General features: G+C 42.5%; 1 protein-coding gene across 7 annotated transcripts in view; it reads left to right on the top strand.

Moving 5' to 3' along the window:
- The window catches only part of TNRC6C (trinucleotide repeat containing adaptor 6C), a 264,335-nt gene that overhangs the window by 106,029 nt on the left and 132,852 nt on the right, over positions 1 to 25,454 (top strand). For 3 of the 7 annotated variants that reach the window (XM_050764144.1, XM_050764143.1, XM_050764150.1), the window contains exon 1: positions 1,980 to 2,284. In XM_050764144.1, the coding sequence (XP_050620101.1) occupies positions 2,217 to 2,284 (68 nt within the window). In that variant the 5' untranslated portion in view covers positions 1,980 to 2,216. Of the gene's footprint in view, positions 1 to 1,978; positions 2,285 to 3,572; positions 3,691 to 3,836; positions 4,070 to 17,108; positions 22,149 to 25,454 lie in introns of those variants that run through there. The other 4 variants (XM_050764151.1, XM_050764149.1, XM_050764146.1 and 1 more) reach the window with 4 other exon arrangements.

The following is a 25,454-nucleotide window of genomic DNA, read 5'->3' as shown; positions in this document are numbered from 1 at the left end:
TTTGGTTACATGAGTAAGTTCTTTAGTGGTGATTTGTGAGATTTTGGTGCACCCATCACCTGAGCAGTATACACTGCACCCTACAAAATGGAGTTTCTATTAATAACTCCATTTGATGGAAACTCCATTTTGTAGGGTGCAGTGTATATTTGAACAGAACAGAAAGTTGCCTGGTATCTACCACCCGCTGATCTTCAGTTGGCCTCTTAGGGTCTCAGAGAACATATCTGTGCCTATTTGCATATGGGATTTTCAAAAATACCTGAAGACAGCCATCCTGCCTTGCTTGTCTCTTCTTCCCTGCACCAGTCTCTCCTGCTTCTTCAGCTGTTGGTCAGACTGGAGGATTTCCACCAACGACTGGCTGTATTCTGAGTCAGTCTCTAACTTTGTCGATTTCTTTCTTGCACCGTAGTGCCCAGAATTGGCCAAAATATTCCATTTGGGATCTGACCAGCTCAGAGTGCAATCTCTTAAACTGGACACTATTTTAACGTAGTGTTGCTGTTGTCTTAAACCAATCAGTTCACACATTTGCCTTGTCGAGCATGTGGTCATCTATAACTAGAATTTTTTTACGACCTTGGATCCAGCTAGGTCTTCTTCATTTGTCCTCAATTAGTTGACATTTTAATTTAAGAGATACATTTAACATTTACTCCTCTTAAACGTAATTTTGTTGGTTTTGCCCTTTTTTTTTTTTTTTTTTTTTTTTTTTTTTTTTTGAGACGGAGTCCAGCTCTGTCGTCCAGGCTGGAGTGCAGCAGCGCCTTCTTGGCTCACTGCAACCTCTGCCTCCCGGGTTCAAGTGATTCTCCTGCCGCAGCCTCCCGGGTGGCTGGGACTACAGGCACCCACCACCACGTCCAGCTAATTTTTTGTATTTTTTCGTAGAGACGGGGTTTCACCATATTAGCCAGGATGGTCTCCATCTCCTGACCTCCTGATCTGTCTGCCTTGGCCTCCCAAAGTGCTGGAATTACAGGCCTGAGCCACCAGGCCAGCCCTACAGATGATCAATTTATACCTTGGTTATAAGATGGTGGTGGCAGGGCTGATAAGAGGATGACCAACCCCAAACATGAACGTACCCATTGTTACAGTTGTGCGTGGGGTTCCTACTCATACTTGATCAGTTCAAACAACCACTAATAAGTATCACTGCTCTGCAGTCGTAAGATTCATGGCCACCATATGCCTCAACGTTTCTGGGTCAACTTCAGCTTCAAACACTCTCTCTACTGTCACAGGTCCACATGCCAAACTGTGAGTCCAGTTTGGGGTTCAGAACATACAGTCTCTATAGTTCTGCCTTTTCTTGTTGCTCAGAGTCTAATATCATTGGAGAAGAGGACGATTTTTGCCTGATTAAACTGAGGGAGGGGAGGAACCAGAGAGGAACTCAGAGGTGAGAGCCACAAATCCAACGTCAAAGACAATGCTAAATAATGTATTTTGGTTCAATTTTCCAAAAAGTGAAGTTCTGCTTATTACAATGATTGGTCCATCCAGACACCTGGATTCCTCATTTATGTAGCGGCAGTCTACTTCGTGGGCGCTGCCTATTTTGAAGATGTTATTTTGCACTCCCTTCTGGAGCATGTGATAATACCTCTACCTTTGAGAAATACAAAAGATGCAGGTTCTCTGCAGTGGAGAATTAAATGAATGTAAATAAAACGAATAGACAAGGCAAAAGCCTCCATGTCAGTTCCCTCTGCCTTCAGATCCTTCTAAGGGATGTGGGTTCTCGGGAGGGGAAATACACAACACAATACAACAGACATTTGACGACCCTTTAGAGGGTGGTTTGTGAATCTGACTACCCGAGGGCTTAAAATATGGCAGAAAGAAGAAAGGAGCTCATGGGACCCTGAAGGGAAACGAGAGCAGGGAATTTGTCTCTTTCATCCACAGACGTTTCAAAGCATGACACTTGCGGTAACAAAATTGCATTGCGAAAGTACTAGTGTGTTATTATCTCCTCTTCAAGACGGGGACACGTAGACAGGGAATGGCCTCTTCCAATACCAACTTCCAAGTAGCACTGCTGATCCTTCACCGAACGATGGGGTTAAAGCTAGCTTGCTTCTGCGACCTTGCATGAAAATGGAGAAAATTTTTGGTTTCAAAATCTTCTCCGGGCTTGAACCGAAAGTTAAAAAGGACTTTTCGAATTGCACATTGCGCCTGACCTTACCTACCACTAATGAATAATGGATATCGAGGAGCCGTGGAACGGAGGATCACGGCGGCGTACGGAGCAGCGGGGAGGAATCGTGCGGTGCGTAGGGGCCGGAGCGCCCGGGTTCGGCCCGGACCGAAGGCTTGTGTGGTGGGGGTGGGGTGTCTGTGCTCCAGGGAAAGGGCTGTTTCCCGGGGGGACTGTTTCGCAGCGAGGCTTGTTGTGCTCGCAGCTGGGCGCTCCCTGGGGAGCCACAGCGCGCAAGGGCGGGCCGGGAGGCGCGGGGTGAGCACGATGCTCCAGGGCCCCTAAGGGCTAGTGTGCGTGTGTGTGCAAGGTGGGGCGGTGCAGGGCGTATGCACGGCACGGGCGGGACGCGCGCCGGTGCGGGAGCCGGGCGCCGCCGGGCGAAATTACCGGATAAAGCCCGGGGCGTCGCGGGGCGCTGGCCAGGAGAACCCATCGGATGCGCAGACCCGGGTCGGCGCCCCTCCCGCCAGCACCCTAACGCGGAGCCACAGCGCCTAGGGACCGGAGGGCAGGCGGCGGCGGTAAAGGACACCACGCAGGTCTACACGTACCCCCCAGAGTAGCGCGAGCCCCCAGAACTGACGCGCGTCCCGGCCAGTCGGAACGCGCACCGCTCGCACCCCGGCGCGCTCCCAGCGCGTTGTAGGGAACCACAGCGCGGGCGGGTATTAAGGGGAAAGGAGGAGGCGTGGCCTAGCCGAAGAGCCAATGGGCCGGGGAGGGGCGCGCGGGGGAGGAGCTCAGGCGCAGAGTGCCGATTGGCCAGTTCGCCCTCCGGTATGCAGATGCGGTGGGAGTCACGTGCCAGGGGCCGGGACGACTTCCTGTTGGAGGCCAACGCGGGGCGGGGAAGGGGGCGCGAGCGCCCCGTCTGGCTGAAGCGGGGGGAGGGGGATTCTTGTCAGTTAGAGCAACAAGATGGCCGCGGTGGCAGCTCCGCACCTCAGCGCGACGGCCCCGGGAGCCGCAGCCGCCGCCGCCGGCCCCGCCGCCGCGCAGCCTTGAGCGCCACCCGGGCCGCCCCCTGACAGGACAGTCCCAGCGCCCGCCGCGCTCCCGCCGCCGTCACCGCCGCCGTCCCCGCGGGCCCGCCCGAGCCGGAGGCGGAGGGAGCGGAGCGGCCCCGCGCCCAGCCGTCTGCAGCTGCCACCACCGCCGCCACCGCCTAGGACCCGGGCCGCGCCGGAGCCGCGTCCCGCCGGGCGTCAGGAGAAGGACGCGTCGCGGCGTTGCCGGGGCCGGACCTGGACCTGCCGGGACGCGCCGCCGCCCACCCGCCCGCGCCGCCGCCGCCGCCGCCGCCGCCGCCCGCGCCGGGACCTGAGCCCGCGGCGCCGGCGCTGAGCGGGCCCCCGCCGCCCGCGCACCCACGAGGCCCCTGGGCGGTTGTTCGTGTCGCCGCCGCCGCCAGGCCCGCGCCGCCGGAGCCCCGCGGAGCCGCCGCCGCCGCCGCCGCCGCCGGGGACGGAGCCCAGGTGAGCGCGGCCGTCCGCCCGCTCCTCGCCGCCGCCGCAACTTTGCCCGGAGGTTCGCGGGCCCTTTGTTCGGCCGAGCCGAGCCGGGGCGGGCGCTGGCCCCGAGCGACCCGCGTGCGGCGCCGGGCCCCGGGCCGGCCGGGTTTGGAGGGGAGCGGCGTGAAGCGGCCGGGGCCAGGGCGCGTGTATGCGAGTGTGAGACAGGGCTGTGCAGACGCCTGGTGTGCATCACAATCAAACGGGAGTGGAACGGAGGGCTGACGATGGCTGTGCCCCCTCCCTTTTAAAACTCCTGCAGCGGTGAAATTCGGTTCTCTCCGGGCAGCCACCCGCAGGTTTTGCATTGGTGATGGCAGGCGCGAACCCGCCGCATTTTGGTGTAGGAGCCCGGTACCGTTGTTTGGGGGAAGAGAAAAACCCGGGGCGCGCTGCGGGTGGGCGGAGAAGGACCCCTGGGCGCTCTGCGGGTCTGAAATCAGGTGGATTTTCTAACGGTGCTGCGACTGCGGAGTAATGCGTATGAGGAAAACGAGCCGTACAACATCTGTCCTGTTATCAGATAACGTAACCCGAGCGCCTCGTTGCCACCTCTGCTTTAAGCGGTGCCTCCTTTGCACCTTTACCTTGAGGACGAGATTTAATTGATTCGTAGCTATGAAAATGTGCAGATGTGGATGTGGGGGTTCCCTGCGTGTTCACCTGGGGAAGAAATAACTGGCATGCATGTTGCACGGAGCTTTGGGGATCTTAGCAAAAAATGAAGGCTTGCTGCTTGGATGTTGTGCCGATAGGTAGAGGAGAAGGAGCCGCTAGATCGTGGCTGCACCTATTGCATTCGAAGGCATTTGACGGTATTGGTGATTCTGCACGTAATTAGTGGAGTTGTCTCAAACCTTTGCCTCCGCCAAATGAAGCCTCCATTTGAGTGGTCCGCTCGGTTATTTCTAGGCGTGAACTGCGGATTCTAAACTCAAAATGGTGCTCTGTAGATGTCCAACTTCAACGTCTTTAAGGAGTTGCAAGTTGGAGCCTTCTGACTGGGTTAATCCATTGTGTAGCCGAGGTTCGATTTTTCTCGAGTGTCTGGGATTCACGTTGATGTACTTCGGCCAGTACAAGGTAGCCAATTTATGGTGATCGCTGTGAGAGCCCCGCACGTCCCTGAATGTAATTTGACCCTGCATAAGGCTTATTTTATGCGAGGGATTTCCTACAGTTAGAATTGAATATGCGAATGAGTTGAGACCCTGGAAACCTGGCTTGAGTGATTTCAGAGGACAGTGGTAGCTGGTTGAAATGTGTAGGGGGTGCTGGCAATCATATTTATAGATTCCAGATTTCCTTCGGTACTGTGTGAAAGAATAAATGATAAAACTTAGCCCCAGGCCAGATGAACTTGGTTAGTAGAGGGCACCTTGAAGAAATTTACGTTGTTCCAGAACAACAGAGGTGGCAATGGTCTTTTAACATTTTTCACTGTGGCACCCCTAGGATGCTTTGTTGGGGAAAATAATGCAAAACAAGGTTTTTAAAATGACCAGTTATATTGTCGGAATTAATTTTGTGTGTATTAATAGAACAAAGTAATGATGTGAACATCATTTACTTTATTTACCTATACTGAAAGTTTTTTTTCTACAGAAGGTTTTTAATATTTATTTTCGTAAGAATAGACATTATTGGAATCTGTTTTTCATACAGATTACTCATGACCTGACCATAGGCATAGTCAGGCCATGAGAAATTGATAGCTCAGAAAATGGTAACAGTAAACACACACACACATTCGTTTTTATTATAAGGATCTGATTTTAAAAGCTTGTTTGTAACTCTTCTGTGTTTCTTGTCCAAAACAAAGACCTTGCTGACCTTACCTCGGTTTTACCTTTTTTTTTTACTTTTTTTTTTTTTTTTTTTTTTTTTTTAGTGCAGTGGCACGATCTCGGCTCACTGCCACCTCCGCCTCACGGGTTCAAGCGATTCTCCTGCCTCAGCCTCCCGAGTAGCAGGGATTACAGGCGCCCGCCGCCACACCCGGCTAATTTTTGTATTTTTAGTAGAAACGAGGTTTCGCCATGTTGGCCAAGCTGGTCTCGAACTCCAGACCTCAGGTGATCCGCCTGTTTCGGCCTCCCAAAGTTCTGGGATTACAGGCGTGAGCCACCGCGCTCTACCGTTTTTACTTTTAAGGTATGAAATTAAATACGGTTGATACGAGACTGTCATAAGGTTTAATCTTAATTTCATTTTGGATTCTGCTATTTAAATATTCTGGTAGTAACCTGGAGTATATGTAAATGTTGATTATAGATTTTCGTCCTTACAGTGTTTATTGCGGGTTTTTTTTTTTTTTTCCAAGTAGCATATGTCTTAACACTAACAGATTATTTTGTAACAGGTTTACATTTGTATTTAGTTGGCTCAGGAACTTTGGGGTAAATAGTTGCCTTTAGAATGCTGATTGTGAAGGTAAAGTGGAATGAACTGTTTCATTTGACATTCAATGATTAAAAAATAAGTCATACAGAGGATATATGAAACTAAATACAGTATTTTTCATCACTGCTACTGCCACCTTTTTGTTAAACAGCTGGCTTTCCTGAGATAAATTTGTGCTTTTCCAAATGCTGTCATCTGGCTTACTTCCAAAACCAAGCCAGAGGAGGAGGGAGGTCAGGACTGGAGTAGGGCAGCCCTTCTCCTTAGTGAAGGGAGCTTTCAGTTTGGAAAGAAATGGAAGACACAGTTCCTGCAGTACTGGCTGGGAATGAGGTATTTACATTACCTCTTCAACCCCAAGTGAAGAGGATGAGGTCTTGATTGTAACTTAGTCTTGCTTGACCCAGGAAAGCGATGCTAACTTGACATTTTTTAAAAAAGACTACTGATGAAAGTTAGTTTATTGTTTGATTTGAGTATGTAGAGTATCTTTGGCACGGTAGAAGTTCACCAACAACCTTTTAAGATTGAAGAACCATTTTAAAGACTATTTGGGGGTCTTTTTGGCCTTCCCCAGTAGGAAATGGAGCATTAGATTGCATGCTTATGCTTTGGATGACTGTTTATCATTCAGTGAGGGTTTATTGTGCAAAGGTGATACTTGAGATTTCATAAGAAAGAAAATCGTTTGGCTGTGAACTCTAGGCTGTCCCATATACCAAAGTAAAACATATGAGACAATTAAGATTTGGGGATAGAGCAAGCAAAGATTACCAAGAGCAACTGAAGCCGGTGGAGAAGGCATAAGAAATGGAGAGGAGACAAGGACAGATTTATAGACATCCTTGGAACTGGGAGAAGGATAGGTTGAGGGAGCAGGAGGCGGAGTCCTGAGCAGACAGAGGGTGAAAGGGTCTGTATACGCCGGGAAGAACCAGGTAACTTTGTTTTGTTTTTAATCTTTCGTTGAAATTGTTTTGGCTTCTTTCTCATACTTTTAAGACAAATGGGTTTTTTTTTACCTTTTCTCCAGCTCTATCTCAGAGGGTCTTCAGATATTTTAGGTGAGAAGTAAGGAAATATTTTGAAGTGTTGGCGACACAGTCTTTAGTCTCTCTTGCATGACAACTGGTTTCACAGTGAAGGTGACTGGATTTTAGTTACTTAAGATACTTAACATCTTAATATTTTGTTTGAAGATGTTATAGATTTGAACAGGGACAGCAAGATGTCGGGTGAGAAGTGGCTCATAATTTGTGAGGAGTAGATTGTACAGATTTTCTTGCTTTTACTCAGTCTCCTACTCTCCAAATTTATACAAATGAGTTTTTAAATGTGTGGTCATGAGGAGAGCATTCTTTACAAAATGATATACAATAAGCTTTCTTTAAGCAGACTTTAATGCAATAGAGTTCATTTATAAATTTTCAGCTTATACATAACTTTTTAGGAATATAATTACTTAAAAATATAAAGGTTACTTGTCAGAAATAACTATAAACCTTGTGCAGAAAGTGTATATCTGAAATTGAAGCTGAGAAATGTATAATCTTAACCAGTGAAATTGTTTGAATAACCGGATTAAAATAATGGTACAGTTTCCTATTGTACAGTTTGTGCATTTGAAATGTTTATTTAATGAAAGGTAAATTATATAATTTTTAAAAATCTCCACCTGGGATATAACAAGGTTTTACATGTTTAAAATATGCTGAAAATCCATACCCTTTGTTCCATTTTTGGAGTTTTACTAAAAATGAATTCTTTTCTTAGCCTTAGATGTTTTCAGAGAATGAAGAAGCTATTGCAGGGATGGAGAGCTGTTTGTTAAGAATGCATTCCTCCTCTGTAGCCCTCAAAAGACTATAGAGCTGTGTGCAGAGCTAGACAATCTGGGCATCCAGCCACAAAACATCACTGCTGTAGCACAGATAGTTGTTCGCACTCTCCTGAGCCCTCTGTGGCTGCAAACCACAACAGAAGGAATGGTCTTGGGAAAGCAACGCTCACTGTTATTTTGAACTCTTAATATTCTCTGTGTCTCTCTGAGTTCCAGCTATGCATTGGGACTTTGGTTTTCTAAAATATAGTAGTGATTAAGGTTGAGCAGTAATATAGCTTCTTAAGTATATGCCTCTTGTAAGCCAGTGGATTTAAATGTTTGCTCTAGGAAATAAGGGATGTCTAGGAAGTAAGAGTTGTCTGTCCCACCATCTTCCTCTTTATTTGCCTCTTTGTTGCAATATTTCTTTTCTGTTGGAGAACCACTTGCCCTAAGACCCATATGATCATTGGGCCACACACAGTGCACATGGCCCAAAGAGTCATCTCGAATCTTCCAGCTATCTTGTGGGATGGATTGGTCTAACATGGCCCGGTTTCCACTTCCTCATGAACCTTTTTGGCATAACAGATGTTTAATTTTTTTGTACAAAAATGAAAGTGTGACTGGCATCTATTTGTATAAATCCAAATGGTTTACTCTGAAGAATCTGTTTTCCTTCTTCAGACCATTTTAGAAATTAATACTCTATTGTATCTTTATAACATCCTTCTCTGAAGGATTGAACTGCCAACCTATAGTAACACAATATCAAGTCGAATTATTCTCAGCAGTTGGATAACTCTTGTTTGTGGTTGAGTCCTTTACTAATGTGCAGACTGTCTTTTGACGTGGCTGATACCAGATGCAGGTGGTTATTGGGAATATGTGCTTTGTTTGATTCATTTTATGTGTGGCCTTCTACCTTATTAAGAATAAGATCTCTCACAGCTAAAATCAAGTGCTTGGTTTGAGCCTGGCAAAGATACTGTTTACTTTTTTATTCCCAAAGATCATTTCTTTTTAATTACTCTTTTAGGAAGCAGGGAAAATCTAAGTTAAAGTAGCAACTGGGAATTAAACTAAGATCTGAAACTGGGAAATGGCAGTGCAGGCACGGGTATCACCTTTCCAACCATTGTTGCTGTGAGATGATGTGGACAGCGGTTGTTTAGAAACTACAGTTGAGGGGAGGGAGATGCACAAGTATTTTTTCTCATACTTCATATAAAATATGAAGTGCAGAGTGAGAGGCCCAGAGTGTAGGGAGGGAGTTTAACAGGCTTTGTTCTTCAAGGGACTATGGCTGATGTCTTAAACAGGGTTGTTTTTTTTTTGGTGGGGAGGCACAGTAAGGGAAGAAGGTGATGGATTTGTGGGAACAAGTACATTTGAGTCACTGAGGACAACTGGGAATTGTGAGGTGGGAGCAGACGAGGTTAGAAAGCATCCTTAGGTAACCAGATCTCCATTTAAAACTGATCTGAGCATTTACGATGTGATTTTGTGCCAAGGACATGAGTTTATCTTATTTAATCCTCACAACACTTCTGTGAAGTGGTTGCTTTTAACATTCCCATTTTACAGATGAGCAAAGGCAGTAATTTCCACAAGATTCTATAGCTTATAGGAGATGAAGCCAGAATTTAAACTCAGTACACTTCAAAGCCCTCACATATGGAAAAAGCTTGGATTATTTTAATAGCTTCTTAATTAGTCTCTTCCTCTGCTCTGTGTCCTACCATCCAGCTGCCAATATTAACTGACTGCCTTCTGAGCACTTCATGTGTAAGATCTCATTCATTCTTCCTCAGCAGCTTCTAAGTTAGGAACTGTGATTATATTCACTTTATAGATGGAAGCTGAAGCTGATGGAAGTTGAATAATTCGCCCAAAATCAGAACCTTAATAAATGTGTTTAGGTCCTTGGAAGCCGGAGCCTGAGCTCTTTATCATTCTGCTGTGCTGCCTTCTGAAGCCTGAGCCTGGTTACATCATTCCTTCCACAAAACCTTTATGCCTTCTGTGTGCAGCGGCCACAGGGGAAGGACATCGACTTCTTCCTGCCCTCCCGGAGCTGTCTTGCTAGTATGGTGAGAGAAATGGGCACCAAACACATTGTTAAAAAAAAGGGAGAGAGCAATACATGTGAAGAAAGCCACGTGCACATATTAAAAAGTTAACAAAAATCTAAGGTAATATATCATTATATAGCCGTATACTGTATCTCCTCTCTTAAGGATGCATGTCAAAATTTTGGATGCTCTGAGAAGTCCAGCAGTGAAAGAAATATGTTTACTTTTATTGGCCCAGTATTTCCCAAACTTATGTGGCCCTTGAACATTGTTTTCCCTTCATACCACTTTTTAGTTCAGTGGGACTGACTCTTAACAAATTAGGAAAGGAAGAGTGCCTGGTCATCCCCAGAGAGGGCCTGTGGGCTAGAGTGGTTAGGCAAGATTTCACTTGAAATGAGTTCTGAAAGGCTGGCAGAGTTTGGTTGGATGAAAGGGATATTCTACAAGGAGACGAATGGGCAAGCCATGTTTGGGAATATTTTGTAAAGTGCGTAACATAACGGCTGAGACCTAGTAGGGACGGGATATAGTTATTGACTAGATGAGTGCAGAGGCCTAGCTGTAAATGGAGGTTCTGTGTTGGCAGTAAGGTTTAGAAGGGACTCTATCAGGTAAAACCTCTAGTTGTTGGCTTCTTAGGAACTGTTGGTGGCTGTTGGTGGGCATGACATGAATCAGGTGTTGGATTAGAATCTTCCTTGAGCAGAGATACAGTGTTAAAACTGTGACTGTTGTAGCTATCTGTGTAAGGTGATGCCTACATATTGGTAGGGTCAAACTGAAAAGGTGTTACAAAGAATCAGCAGGATAAAATAATACAAAATGATTGATGTGGGTTGTTGGAAAGAATGAGTTCTAGAAGGCATATGGTACTGCTCTTCCTAGTGTCTGCCACGGAATCTTTAAATTAATAAAGAAGCTAATATTAAGATATTCGGTTAAATACACATAGTACATTCTTTTTAGATGCTGATGAGGAAAGATGACACACAAGATAGTAGTTTTAGGCAAGTTTATTGTATGAGGTTGTGTTCTGCAGCAGAGATTTGACTCACAGCATAAATCCAAGTATGTAATGAGCCATGTAGTAATAGGTTCTGCTGTTAATTATGGTGAATACTCTGAATGAAATCATATTTTCTTAGTGCCATACCCATAAAAAAATTCTTGACCTAGATCTTATATAACAGTCCCAGGTATATAGTAAATTTTATGCATATGGAATGTTGACAGAAAAGAAGAGAAAGCAAAAATCTTTAATGTTTCAAGGAAACATAAGATCAAATTATTACATAAATAGATTAGCAGCATTAGTAATTGTGTTGAAGTTACTAGAATTTTTTAATTTTAGATAAACTTAAGAGATTCCTTAAGCTTAGGGAATAATAGATTCTTTTTTACTCTTGTAGAGTGGGGAAACTTTAAAACAGATAAAAATAGTTTTTATTTTACCAGTCAGGTGACGAATGAGGATCTTAGCCACTGTTGGACTTTTGTGTATATGCAGTATTGCGTTTAATTGAGCATGGTTATTTATTCTTTTCTATCAACTTTAGACTTTAAATTTCCGCACAGTTCCTTGCAGATTAATGCTTTGAAAAAAAAATTCATTATTATGATAATTTCTTTAGATTTGAGTTACTTATTAGCAGGGATAATAACATGTTCATCTTTGTAATCCCTATATCATCTATAGTATTTTGAAGATACTTAGATAAGAATTTTTGAGTCATCTGTTTCTTCAGAGAGATTGCTTCCACAAGTCATGGGGATGGAGAGAGAAGATTGATAATTGAATACTTTTCTTTGGTTTTTAATCTTTTAGGATAATAATCAACTGTGTTTTCAACTAGTCAGCCCAGTACTTGGGGCTGTATCTACAGATTTGAGGGGAGTTGGGAAGCTGACAGTCATGAGGAACTGTCATCCTAGGGGCTCCCTGCACTACTCTTTTCTATAGGGTACCTGAAGAAATGGCCAGTTCCTTTTTCTGAGGCTCCTGGTCACTGCTAGTGAGTGCCACTGACCACATCATGAAAAAACAGTGTGTGACGTTTCTTCCATAAGAAGAAATTAAAATTGTAGGTATGATAGATCATTACAAAATTATTCCTGGCTTGTCTTTCACAGATTTGATGATGGTCTTTAGATACCAGCCCATTGGAAAAATGAGTATTATGACTAATGAGATCATTCTGGCCAAGCCAGAATATCTGGTTAGCATTATTCTGGATAGACTTATATTCTGCCCACTACTGTAGGGAATGCTGTCTGGAAATAAGAGGATTTTTAAAAAGAGATTGTCAGTATTCTTTTTCTTGAAATCAATTTATGTTTATTCATAATTTCAGTACTCCCTTAAAGGTCACTTTATAAAAATTTGAGATGTCATTATTTTTATTTATTTATTTATTCTGAGATGGAGCCTTGCTCTGTTGCCCAGGCTGGAGTGCTGTGGCATGGTCTCAGCTCACTGCAACCTCCACCTCCCAGGATCAAACGATTCTCCTCCCTCAGCCTCCTGAGTAGCCGGGATTGCAGGTGCCTGCCACCACACCCAGCTAATTTTTTGTATTTTTAGTAGAGATGGGGTTTCACCATGTTGGCCAGGCTGGTCTCAAACTCCTGACCTTGTGATTTGCCCATCTTGGCCTCACAAAGTGCTGGGATTACAGGCGTGAGCCACCGGGCCTGGCTGAGATGTAGTGAGTTGTTGTCGTTGTTGTTGTTGTTGTTGTTTGAAATGTAGTCTTGTTCTGTCGCCCAGGCTGGAGTGCAGTGGCGTGATCTCAGCTCACTGCAACCTCCGCCTCCTGGGTTCGAGCAATTCTTCTGCCTCAGCTTCCTGAGTAGCTGGGACTATAGGCGCATGCCACCGCACCCAGCTAATTTTTGTATTTTTAGTAGAGACAGGGTTTCACCATGTTGGCCAGGATGGTCTCTTATCTCCTGACCTCAGGTGATCCGCCCACCTCGGCCTCCCAAAGTGCTGGGATTATAGGTGTGAGCCACCGCGCCTGGCCCGAGATGTAGTTATTTAAATAGCTTATACACATGCCTGTTTAACTTTGGATGGCAGAATTTTGATTAGGTAGATCTTAAGGCTTTAGAAAATGGTTTATTCTGTTTAACTTGTGATTTTCCAACTAAATCTTAAATTATTGAACATGTGTTTCAAAATTCAGCCTTTAGGAACACTCACAAAAGTTCTCATTAGTTTCTCTTACTTTTTATTTGTCTTTCCCACAACCTTTCCCCCTGTTTTTCCACTTGCCTTCCTGAAACTGCACTTCAGAGTTGGGAGTAGAGAGAAACCTGGTTTGAGGCAATAGGGGGAACACAGCGTTCTTTCGTTCTGTGTATTGTTGTGACACTAAGCCTGTTAGCATTCAGATACCAGTTCACAGCTGGTGAAAGGATTCCAAACTTCATAATAGCAGTAGTTTATTGAATGCTTATCATGTGCCAAGTACAGAGCACTTAATATGTTATTTCATTTATTCTCCTTAATAAGAGAACACTGAGGCACTCTGAAGAAGCCAGGTCACCTAATTCCAGTGGCTGTGCTCCTCACTGCCGTATTGTACTACCTCATTCAGACTGACTGAGGTAGTACAATTTCCGTTACGTTTAAAAATCTGAGAGATCTTTGGGACCTCAGATTTGATCTGTGGCATCTGACCTATAAAGAGAAAACTAACATGTGTTTATAAGAATCATTATTTATATTTGAAAAGCCTGGTGTTGTTTTCTCCCTGATTTCTAACTCTGGCATCTGGAATGCAGTGTAGGCAGGAGTGTGCCTGTGAGACAAGCAGAGATCTCACGGATTCCTTTCTTTTTCCTGCCATAGCAGCAAAATTTCCTTGGAGCACTATTTGAAAATTAACGTTACTGAAAAAATTAAGCCTATTTAAAGGGACTCTAGTTTTGATCTAAGTTACAAAAGGTGAGAAGACAGTTCTGAAAAAAATGTGTCACCTTGGAACTGGAATGCTTTAGTTAATGGGGTAAGCTAGAAGTAAGCTGCCTTTGATAACTCACATAAGAGCAGCATATGAATGGATGATAACTGTCTTTCTTCCATTTAATTCAGCTACTTCCTATTCAATCTCAAATCTCAGTTGGAAAGCAATTTCCCTCACTTGACCCATTTTTCTTCTGCATTATATCTTTCTTCTGGTTCTTCAACACAAAAAGTTTGAAGGAATGGAGTGTTGTAAACCTTTAAAGACTTGTAAGCAGATTCAGACACCTGTTTTGGGATAAGCATATTTCATTATTTGGCTTTCTAGTTGGAAGGATAACAATTTTACTTCTTTAGGTTTGGTTTTGTTTCTTGGTTCTTTTTGAGACAGGTCTCGCTCTGTTGCCCAGGCTGGAGTGCAGTGGTGGAATCACAGCTCATTGCAGCCTCAACCTCTCAGGCTCAAGCAGGACTCCCACCTCAGCTTCCTAAGTAGCTGGGACCACAGGCATGCACCATCATGCCTGGCTAATTTTTAAAATTGTTTTTGTAAAGACAGGGTTTTCCTATGTTGCTGGGATTTTCAGTGTGAGCAACCTCACCTGGCTGCCTCTTTACTTTGATATCACAATTTTCAGGAGAGAGATCTGTTAAATGACTGAGATTGGTATAGAGGCATATTTGTGTAGACCAAGCTTGCCCAGCCTGCGGCCCGGAATAGCTTTGAATGCAGCCCAACACAAATTCGTAAACTTTCTTAAAATACTATGAGATTTGTGTGTGTATGTGTGTGTGTGTTTGTTTTTTTAGGCTCATCAGTTATCATTAATGTTAGTGTATTTTGTGTGTGGCCCAAGACAATTTTTATTCTTCTCGTGTGGCCCAGAGAGGTCAAAAGATTGGACACCCCGGTATAAATAAAAGGAGTTAGTCGGCCCAGCCTGGGCAACACAGCAAGACCCTTGTCTTTTAAAACATGAAAAAATTAGCTTAGCATGGTGGCACATACCTGTAGTCCTAGCTACTCAGGAGGCTGAGGTGGGAGGATCACTTGACCTCTGGAGTTCAAGGTTACAGTGAGCTATGATCCGGCCACCTCATTTTGGCATGGGTGATAGCGAGACCTTGTCTCAAAAACAAAAGAGAAAAAAGTAGGTGGGGGGTATAAAATTCTTGTTTTAGTAACACGGGCAATTTAAAGATGTTATAATTTTAGTAAAGATGTATGAAATAAGCCTCACATATCCATATTGTAAAATGTCTTATCTGAGACCCAAGTCTCTTGAATTTTTTCTCTAAATTAATCTATTAGTGGTATCATTAACACATCCATTAGTTACAGGTGTCTTGTGATAACATTTGTTTCACACCTTGGATGATAGAGTGCTTGAATTGGTTTCTGTCTTTGCCAGATCAAATTCTAAATTTCCTAAAATAGCTAACATCAAACCAGTCTCCTTTATGAATCCTTCTCTGACTTCTGTCATGGTAAACTTTCTCTTCTCTGTTCACTCCTTTGGTCATCTCATTCAGTCCTGTGACATTAAATACCACATATACACTGAAGACACCAGCCTAGACTGCTCCCCAGACTCAATATTTGCATATGCAGTCGCCTGTCCCCCAACTTGATGACTGTTTAATGGGCATTTCCACTGAACAGATCCAGAACTACACTCCTGTTCTTGCCCCAAAATAACCTCTGGAGGTTATTTTGTCTTCACTGGTGAATTCTATCAAATATAGTCCTAATACCAAGCTTTCACAAACATTTCCAGAAATTATCATCTGCTCTGCTTGCATTCCTTCCCACTTAATGAAAAGCACTGCCTTCCTTCCAGTTGCTCTGCTCAAAAACTTTGGAATCCCCAGTGACTTGCCTCTTCACTCCATGAATTTTTCACTCTAGGAATTTTCACTTTCATCTAAATCATCTTTTGTCAGCATAAAGTTGTTTATGGTACCTACCTCAATTGCTGTAAAATCAGCAGTCATGTCCCCTCTTTCATTCCCCCCACCAAAAAAAAAGTAAGAGGGAGAGATGGAGTCTTGCTGTGTTGCCCAGGCTGCCCTTGAACTCCTGGGCTTGGGAGATCCTCCCACCTTAACCTCATGAGTAGCTGGGACCGCAGACACATGCCACTGCACTCTGCTTGTGTGTGTTTTTGGTTCATTTCATTTTGGGTTTATATTACCATTGTTATTCAATGTTATGTGTAGTCAAGGTGATAATAGATTAGCAACAATGGTGCTATTAACAGGTATTATGTCTTGTTTCTCTGCTATGTTTCCAAGAACAAATCTTAACTCATTGAGTCTGTTCAAAATTCACAGTTCTGTAGAGTTTACCGAGGAGAAAACAGAGACCTAAAGAAGCAGTGTGACTTGCCCAAGATAGGTAGTCCTGGGTTCAAACCCAGGTCTTACAGAAAACTAATTCCATGCATTTTGCCATAGGTAAATGAGCAAGGGAAAAGACAATTTGCAAAACAAATTGGTAAACATCTTTAAAATGAATCTTTCTAGTAATCAAAGAAAGAAATTAAATAAACCAGATTAAAAAAGAAACAGTTAAGTAAACTTAAATATGATACTGAGAATGATGAGAAAAGAAATTTATTTAAGTCTCAGATATGGGGAAAAAAAATTCTTCCATGCATCTTTTGCTGGTGGCCGTGAAAACAGGTGTAAATACGTTCAGGTGGTGAAAATAATAATGCACATCAAAAGAATCAAATACTTTATTACCCTTGGGAGGTTTTTTTTTAGCATCTGTATTAAGGTTTTTTTTCTGATATACATTGAACTGCACATACTTAAAGTATAACATTTGACTGGGCGCGGTGGCCCAAGCCTGTAATCCCAGCACTTTGGGAGGCCGAGACGGGCCGATCACGAGGTCAGGAGATTGAGACCATCCTGGCTAACACGGTGAAACCCCGTCTCTACTAAAAAATACAAAAAAACTAGCCAGGCGAGGTGGTGGGCGCCTGTAGTCCCAGCTACTTGGGAGGCTGAGGCAGGAGAGTGGCGAAAACCCGGGAGGCGGAGCTTGCAGTGAGCCGAGATCGCGCCACTGCACTCCAGCCTGGGCAACAGAGCGAGACTCCGTCTCAGAAAAAAAAAAAAAAAAAAAAAAATTGTCATTCTTGTAGGAAGGTAATCATTTCTTAAATATTATTTAATCAAACCTTTTTCTTTTTTGGGTAAAATCTGGTCTTTTGAAAATACGAAATAGCATTGTGATTATGAGACTTCTGGACATCATGTAAGAGTTAAGGTTCAATAACAAAAATGGAAACCGGTTTACGGTTGCCATCTTTTACTCTTGCCGCCTAAGACTTGAATAAAAACCACCACAATACACTTTTATCATTACTTTTTAAAATAAAGGACATTCTCATGCAAAGAAGTGGAAAGGATACCATCTTATAGGAGAATCCTATAAATTGAGTAAATACATCTTTAGGAAAAATGTAGTTCGTCTTTATTTTTCTCAGTCTGTGGTGTTATAAAACTTTCTCAACTGATCATGGTCTCAAGAGTGAGTTTTCAACTCTGAGCTAGATCTAGGAACACCACTTATTAGCTAGGTGACTTTGGGTTAGTTTTTACTTTCTCTGAGCCTTTGTTTGCTCAGCTAGAAGAAATGAATAATAATGTATACTATTACAGGATTATTGTAAGAATTAAATGAGGTAACATGTAAGTTTCTCACATTGTAGGCTCATATTGTCTTCCTTATATTCAGCCCTGCATAATCTATTTCTCACTATCACACATTTGCTCTGTAATTACATATTTGTGTGTATGTTTCTGTCATTTCAAAGTGAGTCAAGTCTAGAGTGGTACTATTTTAACCCTATCATAACATGACTATAGGAATCACTTTGGTATGATTTATAAGGTGGGCGAGGGAGGTTGTTTTGCCCTGAAAACATCTGCAAATGCTGGCATATAGAACTGAGCAAAAGATGTGCAATAGAGATTGAATTTATATTCTTTGTGAAGACTGTTAGGATTTGTTCTTGTGATGATCAGATTGTCAGTTCAGTTTACTGTATTTCACACAGAGTAGCCCCAATTAGGGTTCCAGAAATGCTTATAAATTTGTCTCCTGTGGTATTAATGTGATGATGTTGGATTCTTCATCACTGAAGTCAGCTATTCAGGTAAAACTTTATTTGGTAAGATCAGATACCTAAGCAATATATAGTCACTAAGTCACTTATAAATAAAACTTGGGGCCGAGCACGGTGGCTCACACCTGTAATCCCAGCACTTTGGGAGGCCAAGGTGGGTGGATCCCCTGAGGTCAGGAGTTTGAGATCAGCCTAACCAATATGGTGAAACCCCATCTGTATTCAAAATGCAAAAATCAGCTGGGCGTGGTGGCAGGCTTTTGTAATCCATCCCAGCTACTCAGGAGGCTGAGGTGGAGAATCACTTGAATCCAGGTGGTGAAGGTTGCAGTGAGCCAAGATCACACCATTGCACTCCACCTTGGGCGACAAGAACAAGACTCCGTCTCAGGGGGAAAAAAAAAAAAAAAAAAAAAAACTGGTTTCCCCCCATTTTATAGGTATGCTAAAGAGGAAAAAAATAGAATGCCTAACATGTTACTACTTATGTACAAATTGTATGTACTACTTATGTACACATTATATGATAAATGTTTCCAGATGGTATTTATTTTATGGTACTTAGACTTTCTAACCTTTATAATGATTACTATATATACATTTCCTTTTCCTACTAGATTATAAACTCCTTGAAAGCAGGATTCGTGTTTAGTTTATCTTTTCATAAAACTTAGCTATGTGTATTGATTTATGCATATGCATTTAGTAAATATAGCTTGATTACTTAAATAAATCTTCATCTGTAGTAATTTCTATTTTGACTTCTGCTGTTATCAATTGTCTCTTCAAAGTTTGATGAGATAGGAGTGATGGGGAAAATATGAAAAGCATTAATGTATCATTTTCACTTCCACTAGTATCTTTGCTAGACCCCTAATCTCCAGTAGTTGTAAAGCTTTGGGTTATGAAAAGGAACTCCTTGTCTCTGAAATGGTAGATATTTTTTATGATATGTTGCAAAACAAAAAGACAACTTTTTAGTTCAAAAGGAAACCAGCATTTATTAAGCCCTAGCTGTGTGCCAGGATAGGAACTTTTAAGGAGTCCCAGATCCCTTTGAAAATTCAGAAAACCTAAATAAAACAAGAAAGACATTTTAATTATAAAAGAATAATCTCCAAAAAGTTTCTTCTCCTTTTCAACCTTTCATGCTTTTAATATTTACTATGTAAATTGCCTAAGAACTTAAAAAAGAGGGATAGCTTTTCAATTTATTTTATGAAGCTAGCATACCAAAGACACAAAAAATGATAGGCAAATGTCTAACTTTAGATTTTTGTCACATAAGTGTATGTGAGACTCTTAAAATAATTTACCAGAAAGTGTAATTAATCAGTGTCGTATTTTTTCTTTAAAACCTCTCTTTTTTTTTTTTTTTTTTTTTTTGAGAGGGAGTCTCGCTCTGTCCCCCAGGCTAGAGTGCAGTGGTGCAATCTTGGCTCACTGCAAGCTCCGCCTCCCGAGTTCACACCATTCTCCTGCCTCAGCCTCCCGAGTAGCTGGAACTACAGGTGCCCGCCATCATGCCTGGCTAATTTTTTGTATTTTTAGTAGAGATGAGGTTTCACCGTGTTAGCCAGGATGGTCTCAATCTCCTGACCTTGTGATCCGCCCACCTTGGCCTCCCAAAGTGTTGGGATTACAGGCGTGAGCCCCTGCACCCGGCCTAAAACCTCTTTCTAAAGAGAATTTGAGGCAAATGCAACAGCATATTAAAACAATAGAATAGTAAAAAGTAAGGCTTATCTTTAGAATGCAAAGAACTCTACTCATATTCCTCCACAGTTGTAGATGAAGGAAGTAAACTCATAAGATTATCTCACTTGCTACCTGTCAAGTCATATAGTAAAACTCAGTATTATTTTGCATGCCTGCTTCTGGCTAAAACAGACTAGCCAGTGTCAGACCAACCCTGCTGCCAAGAACTAAAATGCCTAGGTAAATAATAAAAAGCAACTATTTGAAGGTATTGGAAGCTACTAGGGCATTGAAGACTTTGAGGCCAAGATCCCAGAGAGAAGGGAGGTCTAAAGAGGCAGAATAAACATTTGGTGCCACATGACCTCTCAGAAGCATTTACCAGCTTCAGTGCTAGGACTGAAAACCTGAACAAGCGGCTAAGTAGAGTTTTTAATAGACGTTGGAGGCTGGGGTCACAAAAATGGGAGTTCAGGGATGACAGACCCTGGTAAGCATTCCAGGCTTTTGGTCAGAACCACCCCTGTTACCCCCTAAAAACCCCAACTTTTTACCCTAGGTGTATGGTAAACCTAGAAACTTTTCTGAAATCCAGCCCTCACAAAACACAAAAACTTAGTTTTGAATTGGCTGAAATAGCTTAAAGTCATTCACCCCTGCTCTTAAATGCTTGTCAGAAGCAAAACTAAGTCCTCTCTAGAGGAAGGTAACATTCACAGCCTCCGCTTATCTCCACAATTTTGTGCATGCAAGATTAACATTCAGTCAAAAACTAGACATATAAAAAGATAGGCGATAAGGTTACCCACAGGAGAGCTAGATATTAGGGTTATCAGACATGGACCTTAATGTAATGTTGATAAATATGTTTAGTAAATTAAGTGACAAATGGAGGGTTTCAGAAAAAACTGGACACTATAAAAAAGTTAAATGGAAATTCTGAAATTGAAAAGTACAATATAGGGTGACAATAGTTTACAATAATCTATTGTATATTTTAAAATAGCTAGAAGAGAAGAATTTGAATTTTTTAACATAAAGACATTTAAGGCAATGGATATCCCAATTACACTGATTTGATCCTTACAAATCATATGAATGTACTAAATTATCACATGTATCCTGAAAATATGTGTATCTGTTATGTATCAATTAAAAATTAAAAAGAAGAACTTTTAAAAGCACAGTAACTCAAATTAGGAATTAAACAGGAGGGTTTAATAGTATTCTTAGCTGAAGAAGAAATTAGTAAACTAGAAGATAGATCAGAAGACAATGTCCATACCAAAGCACAGAGAGACAAAAGGATGGAAAATGAAAATAAAAATATGTAAGAGACAAATGGGACACTGTTAAAAGTCTAAAGTACTTACAATTGGAATCTCAGAAGGAGAGGAGAAAGAATAGATCAGAAGCAATAGTAAAAGACATAATGACTTGAGAATCTTCCAAAACTAATACAAACTTGCGTATTTGAGAATCACCATAGCTCTAAGCAGAATCAATACCAAAAGACAAAAATAAGGGGAAAAGAGAGGAAAAATTGCCAAAACAAAGAAAATCTTAAAATCAGCCAAAGTAGGAAAAAGATACATTACCTTCAAAGGAGCGACAATAAAGACTGACAGTCTACTTTGTGAAGAAATGGAAATCAAAATACAGTGGAATGATGGCTTCAAAGTGTTGTAAGAAAATAACTGCCAATCTAGAAATCTGTATGAAGCAAAAATATCTTTCAAAAATGAAGTGAGAATATAGATATTTTCAGACAGACAAAAATTTGAGAGAGTTCATCATCAGCAGATCCACACTAGAGGCACTATAAAGAGGTAAAAGGAAAATTATCCCAGCTGGAAGCATGGAGATGCGGGAAGGAGTAAAGAGCACTGGAAAGGATAGATAGACGAATACATCTAAAGTAATGTGAACTGTGTAAAACAGTAAAAATATTGATAGGTGCAGCAACCCACCATGGCACACGTTTACCTATGTAACAAACCTGCACATGTACCTGGAATTTAAAAATTTTAAAAGTAAAAATAATAAATGGCAACAGCAACCCAGAAAGCTGGAAGAGAGTTCTGATGGGGGAAAAACACAGGTTATTTTTCCTCGGCTCTCACTCTATAGCAGTGATCATCACAGAGGACTTCTTTGACCAAATGTGTGGATTTCTCCCCACATGCCAAGCAAGCAGTCAGTTCTGCAGTGGACACCAGCGGGGTCTCTCTCAACGCAGACTTCTGTAACCAAACATGTGAGGGTTTCTTGCCACACATCAAACGAGCAAGGAGTTCTGCTGTGGACGTCAGGTGGGTACCCTCCAATTCCATTTTAACATTATCTACCTGGAGATAACTCAGATCCCACAGGTTGAAGACTCAGTCTCCAAGACTGTCCCTCCTTGAGACACTATTTGCAAGTCTGGGTCTCCAGAACTTCTGACCCACTAGCTTCAAGTTGGGATTCCCACCACCCCTCTTTGGGTTCAGTTAATTTGCTAGAGTGGCTCACAGAACTCAGGGAAATAATTACGTTTACCAGGTTATTACAAAGGATGTTATGAAGGAAACATGAAGAAATGCCTAGGACAAGGTATGGGAGCTGGGTGCTTCCATGCCCTGTCTGGTGCACCACCCTCCGGGCATTTCCACTTGCTTGGGCATTTGGAAGCTCTCCAAACCCAATCCTTTTGGGTTTGTTTTGTTTTGCTTTTGGTTTTTTGTTTTTGGAGGCAGAGTCTCACTCTGTTGCCCAGACTGGAGTGCAGTGGTGCAGTTATGACTCACTGCAGCCTCAACCTCCTGGACTCAAGCCATCCTCCCACCTCAGCCTCCTGAGTAGCTGGGACTCCAGGCATGTACCATCATGCTAGGTTAATTTTTTTAAAAAAATTTTGTAGAGGTGGGGTCCCACTGTGTCGGCCAAACTAGTCCCACCTTGGCCTCCCAAAGTGCTGGGATTACACTTTGGGAGCCACTGCTCCTAGCCCCTTTTGGGCTTTTATGAGAACTTCATTATGCAGGCATCATTGATTAAGCCATTGGCCACTGGTGATCAACTTAACCTTCAGCCCCTCTCTGCTCCCTGGAGATTGGAGGGTAGGGCTGAAAGTCCTAACCTTCTAATCCTGCCTTGGTGTTTATGGAGACCAGCCCCCAACCTGAAGCTACCAGGAAGCTTCCAGCTTTCAGTCGACTCATTAGCACACAAAATAACATTACTTTGGAGTTTCAAAGGATGTTAGGAATTATATGCCAGGAAGCAAGATCGAAGACAAAATATACATTTCACAGTATTACAAAGATAAATATAGTTTAAATGTCCTCAGGTCTTTGTAATTTGTATTAGATTTTAATGAGTCAGAGATAGTAATATCTAGGGTAGTCCTTCTCAGTCACATTTGGTGAGAGAATCACATCTTAATGTCAAAGACAGCAAACTTCAACCTGTGGATCAAATCTGGCCTGCTAACTATTTTAGTAAATAATGTTTTATTGGTGGAACACTGCCATGCCCATTAGTTTACATATTGTCTGTGACTGGATTCATGCTATACCACCAGAATTGAGTAGCTGCTACAGAGACATTGTGGTCCACAAAGCTTAAATTTATTGTCTAGCCCTTGATAGAGGAGATTTGACAACCCCTAGATGTTGTGGACTGAGTGTATGTGTTCCCCAAAGATTTGTATGTTGAAATTCTAACCTCCAGTGTGATGGTCTTAGGAAATGGCGCCTTTGGGAGGTATTTAGTTCGTGAAGGTGGAACCCTCACGAATGGGATTACAGACACAGAGGTCTTGCATCTTTCTCTCTACTCTCTGCCATATGGGGACACAGCAACAAGAATGCCATCTGCAAACCAGGAAGAGGGTCTTCACCAGAACTTGACCATGATGGCACCCTGGTCTTGGAGGGTCTGCAGAACCCAGCCTCTAGAACTATGAGAAATAAATGTTTATTGTGTGAGCCACCTGGTGTATGGGATTCTTGTTAGTAGCAGCCAGAACTAAGACATCTGTGCTAAGGCATCTATTATATATTATGAATTAACTTCTTTGCACTTAGAATGCCTTGTAAGAACTGAAAAAAGAATAGTCACTCAGAATATTTTCTACAAAACATAATTCTTCATAGAACTTGAGAAAAGTTAACTCTAGAGTAACCACTAAAAGGATAGAAAGAGAATTTATAGTTACCAAGCTAATAGAGGAGAAAGGAAATAGAATAATAAAAACCACTTACTGTCCAAAAAAAGACAGAAGACAAAAAAGGAACATAGAATAGGAGGAACAAGGCTAGGCGCAGTGGCTCATGCCTGTAGTCCCAGCACTTTGGGAGGCTGAGGCAGGTAGATCACCTGAGGTCAGGAGTTCAAGACCAGCCTGGCCAACATGGTAAAACCCCATCTCTACTAAAAATACAAAAATTAGCTGGTGGCACATGTGGTGGCACATGCCTGTAGTCCCAGCTACTCGGGAGGCTGAGGCAAGAGAATTGCTTAAATCCAGGAGGCAGAGGTTGCAGTGAGCCGAGATTGTGCCACTGCACTCCAGCCTGGGTGACAGAGCAAGATTTCATCTCAAAAACAGAGGAGGGACAAGTTCAAAACAAGTAGTAAGATGGTTAATTTAAATAGTAACAGACAAAATGGACTTTAAGGCCATTTAGAAACAAGGAAATTTTGTAATGAAAAATTAGTCAATCCACCAAGAAATACGTATGCACCTAATAACAGAGCTTCAAAAGACAAAAGTGAACAGAATCAAAAGGACAAAAAGATAGATTCAGTATCCCTGTTTCTTCTGTTATACACAAATCAGGCAGAGCAGGATATTTGTTGAATATGGCATGAATGCACAGACCAACTTTCGTGTTATACTTACTGGTAAAACCCTGAAAGCAGTCTTTCACTGTTATTATACCTTATAACCCACCCCTAGAATTTCTGCTTCCCATTCTAGCAACTGAGCTCTGCCGGGATTTGGAGTTCTTGTTTTCCAATAGGGAATATTACTACCAGAGGACACAGAAAGGTTCCATTGAATTGAAAGATGAGGCTATAACCCATTTGGGACTGTTATGCCACTGAACCAACAGGTAGGAAAAGAGGTCACCCTGCTGACTAGAGTGCTTGATTCTGATTACTAAGGCAAAATGGGATAATGCTGTACAATGGGGGCAGGGAGGAGGATGTTTGTAACTCAGGATTCTCTGGAATGTCACTTAGTACTTCTTTGCAACATATTAGAGACAAATGAAAAACTGCAGTACTAAAGAAAAGGCAGGTCTGTTGAGGAATCAGATGTTTCAGGAACGAAGGTTTAGGTCACCCTGTCATGTTGAGAACCCTGACTGGCTGAGGTTCTAATTGAGGTCACAGGAAATGTTGGATGCATAGTAAAAGAAGAAAGTTGGGGACACCACCCATGGCTTCATAACCAGGTGCAGAAGCAAGGATTGTAGTTACTTAGCATATTTTTTTCTTGTGTCTGTATGTTTATATGTATTAAGTTTCCTCCCCCCCCCCTTATTTTATATATAAATTACTGGAAGTTGGCCGGGCGTGGTGGCTCACGCCTGTAATCCCAGCACTTTGGGAGGCCGAGGTGGGCG

The sequence above is a fragment of the Macaca thibetana genome, chromosome 16, assembly GCF_024542745.1.
Source record: "Macaca thibetana thibetana isolate TM-01 chromosome 16, ASM2454274v1, whole genome shotgun sequence".
Classification (NCBI taxonomy): domain Eukaryota; kingdom Metazoa; phylum Chordata; class Mammalia; order Primates; family Cercopithecidae; genus Macaca; species Macaca thibetana.
This window is presented reverse-complemented; position numbering and strand designations above follow the sequence as displayed.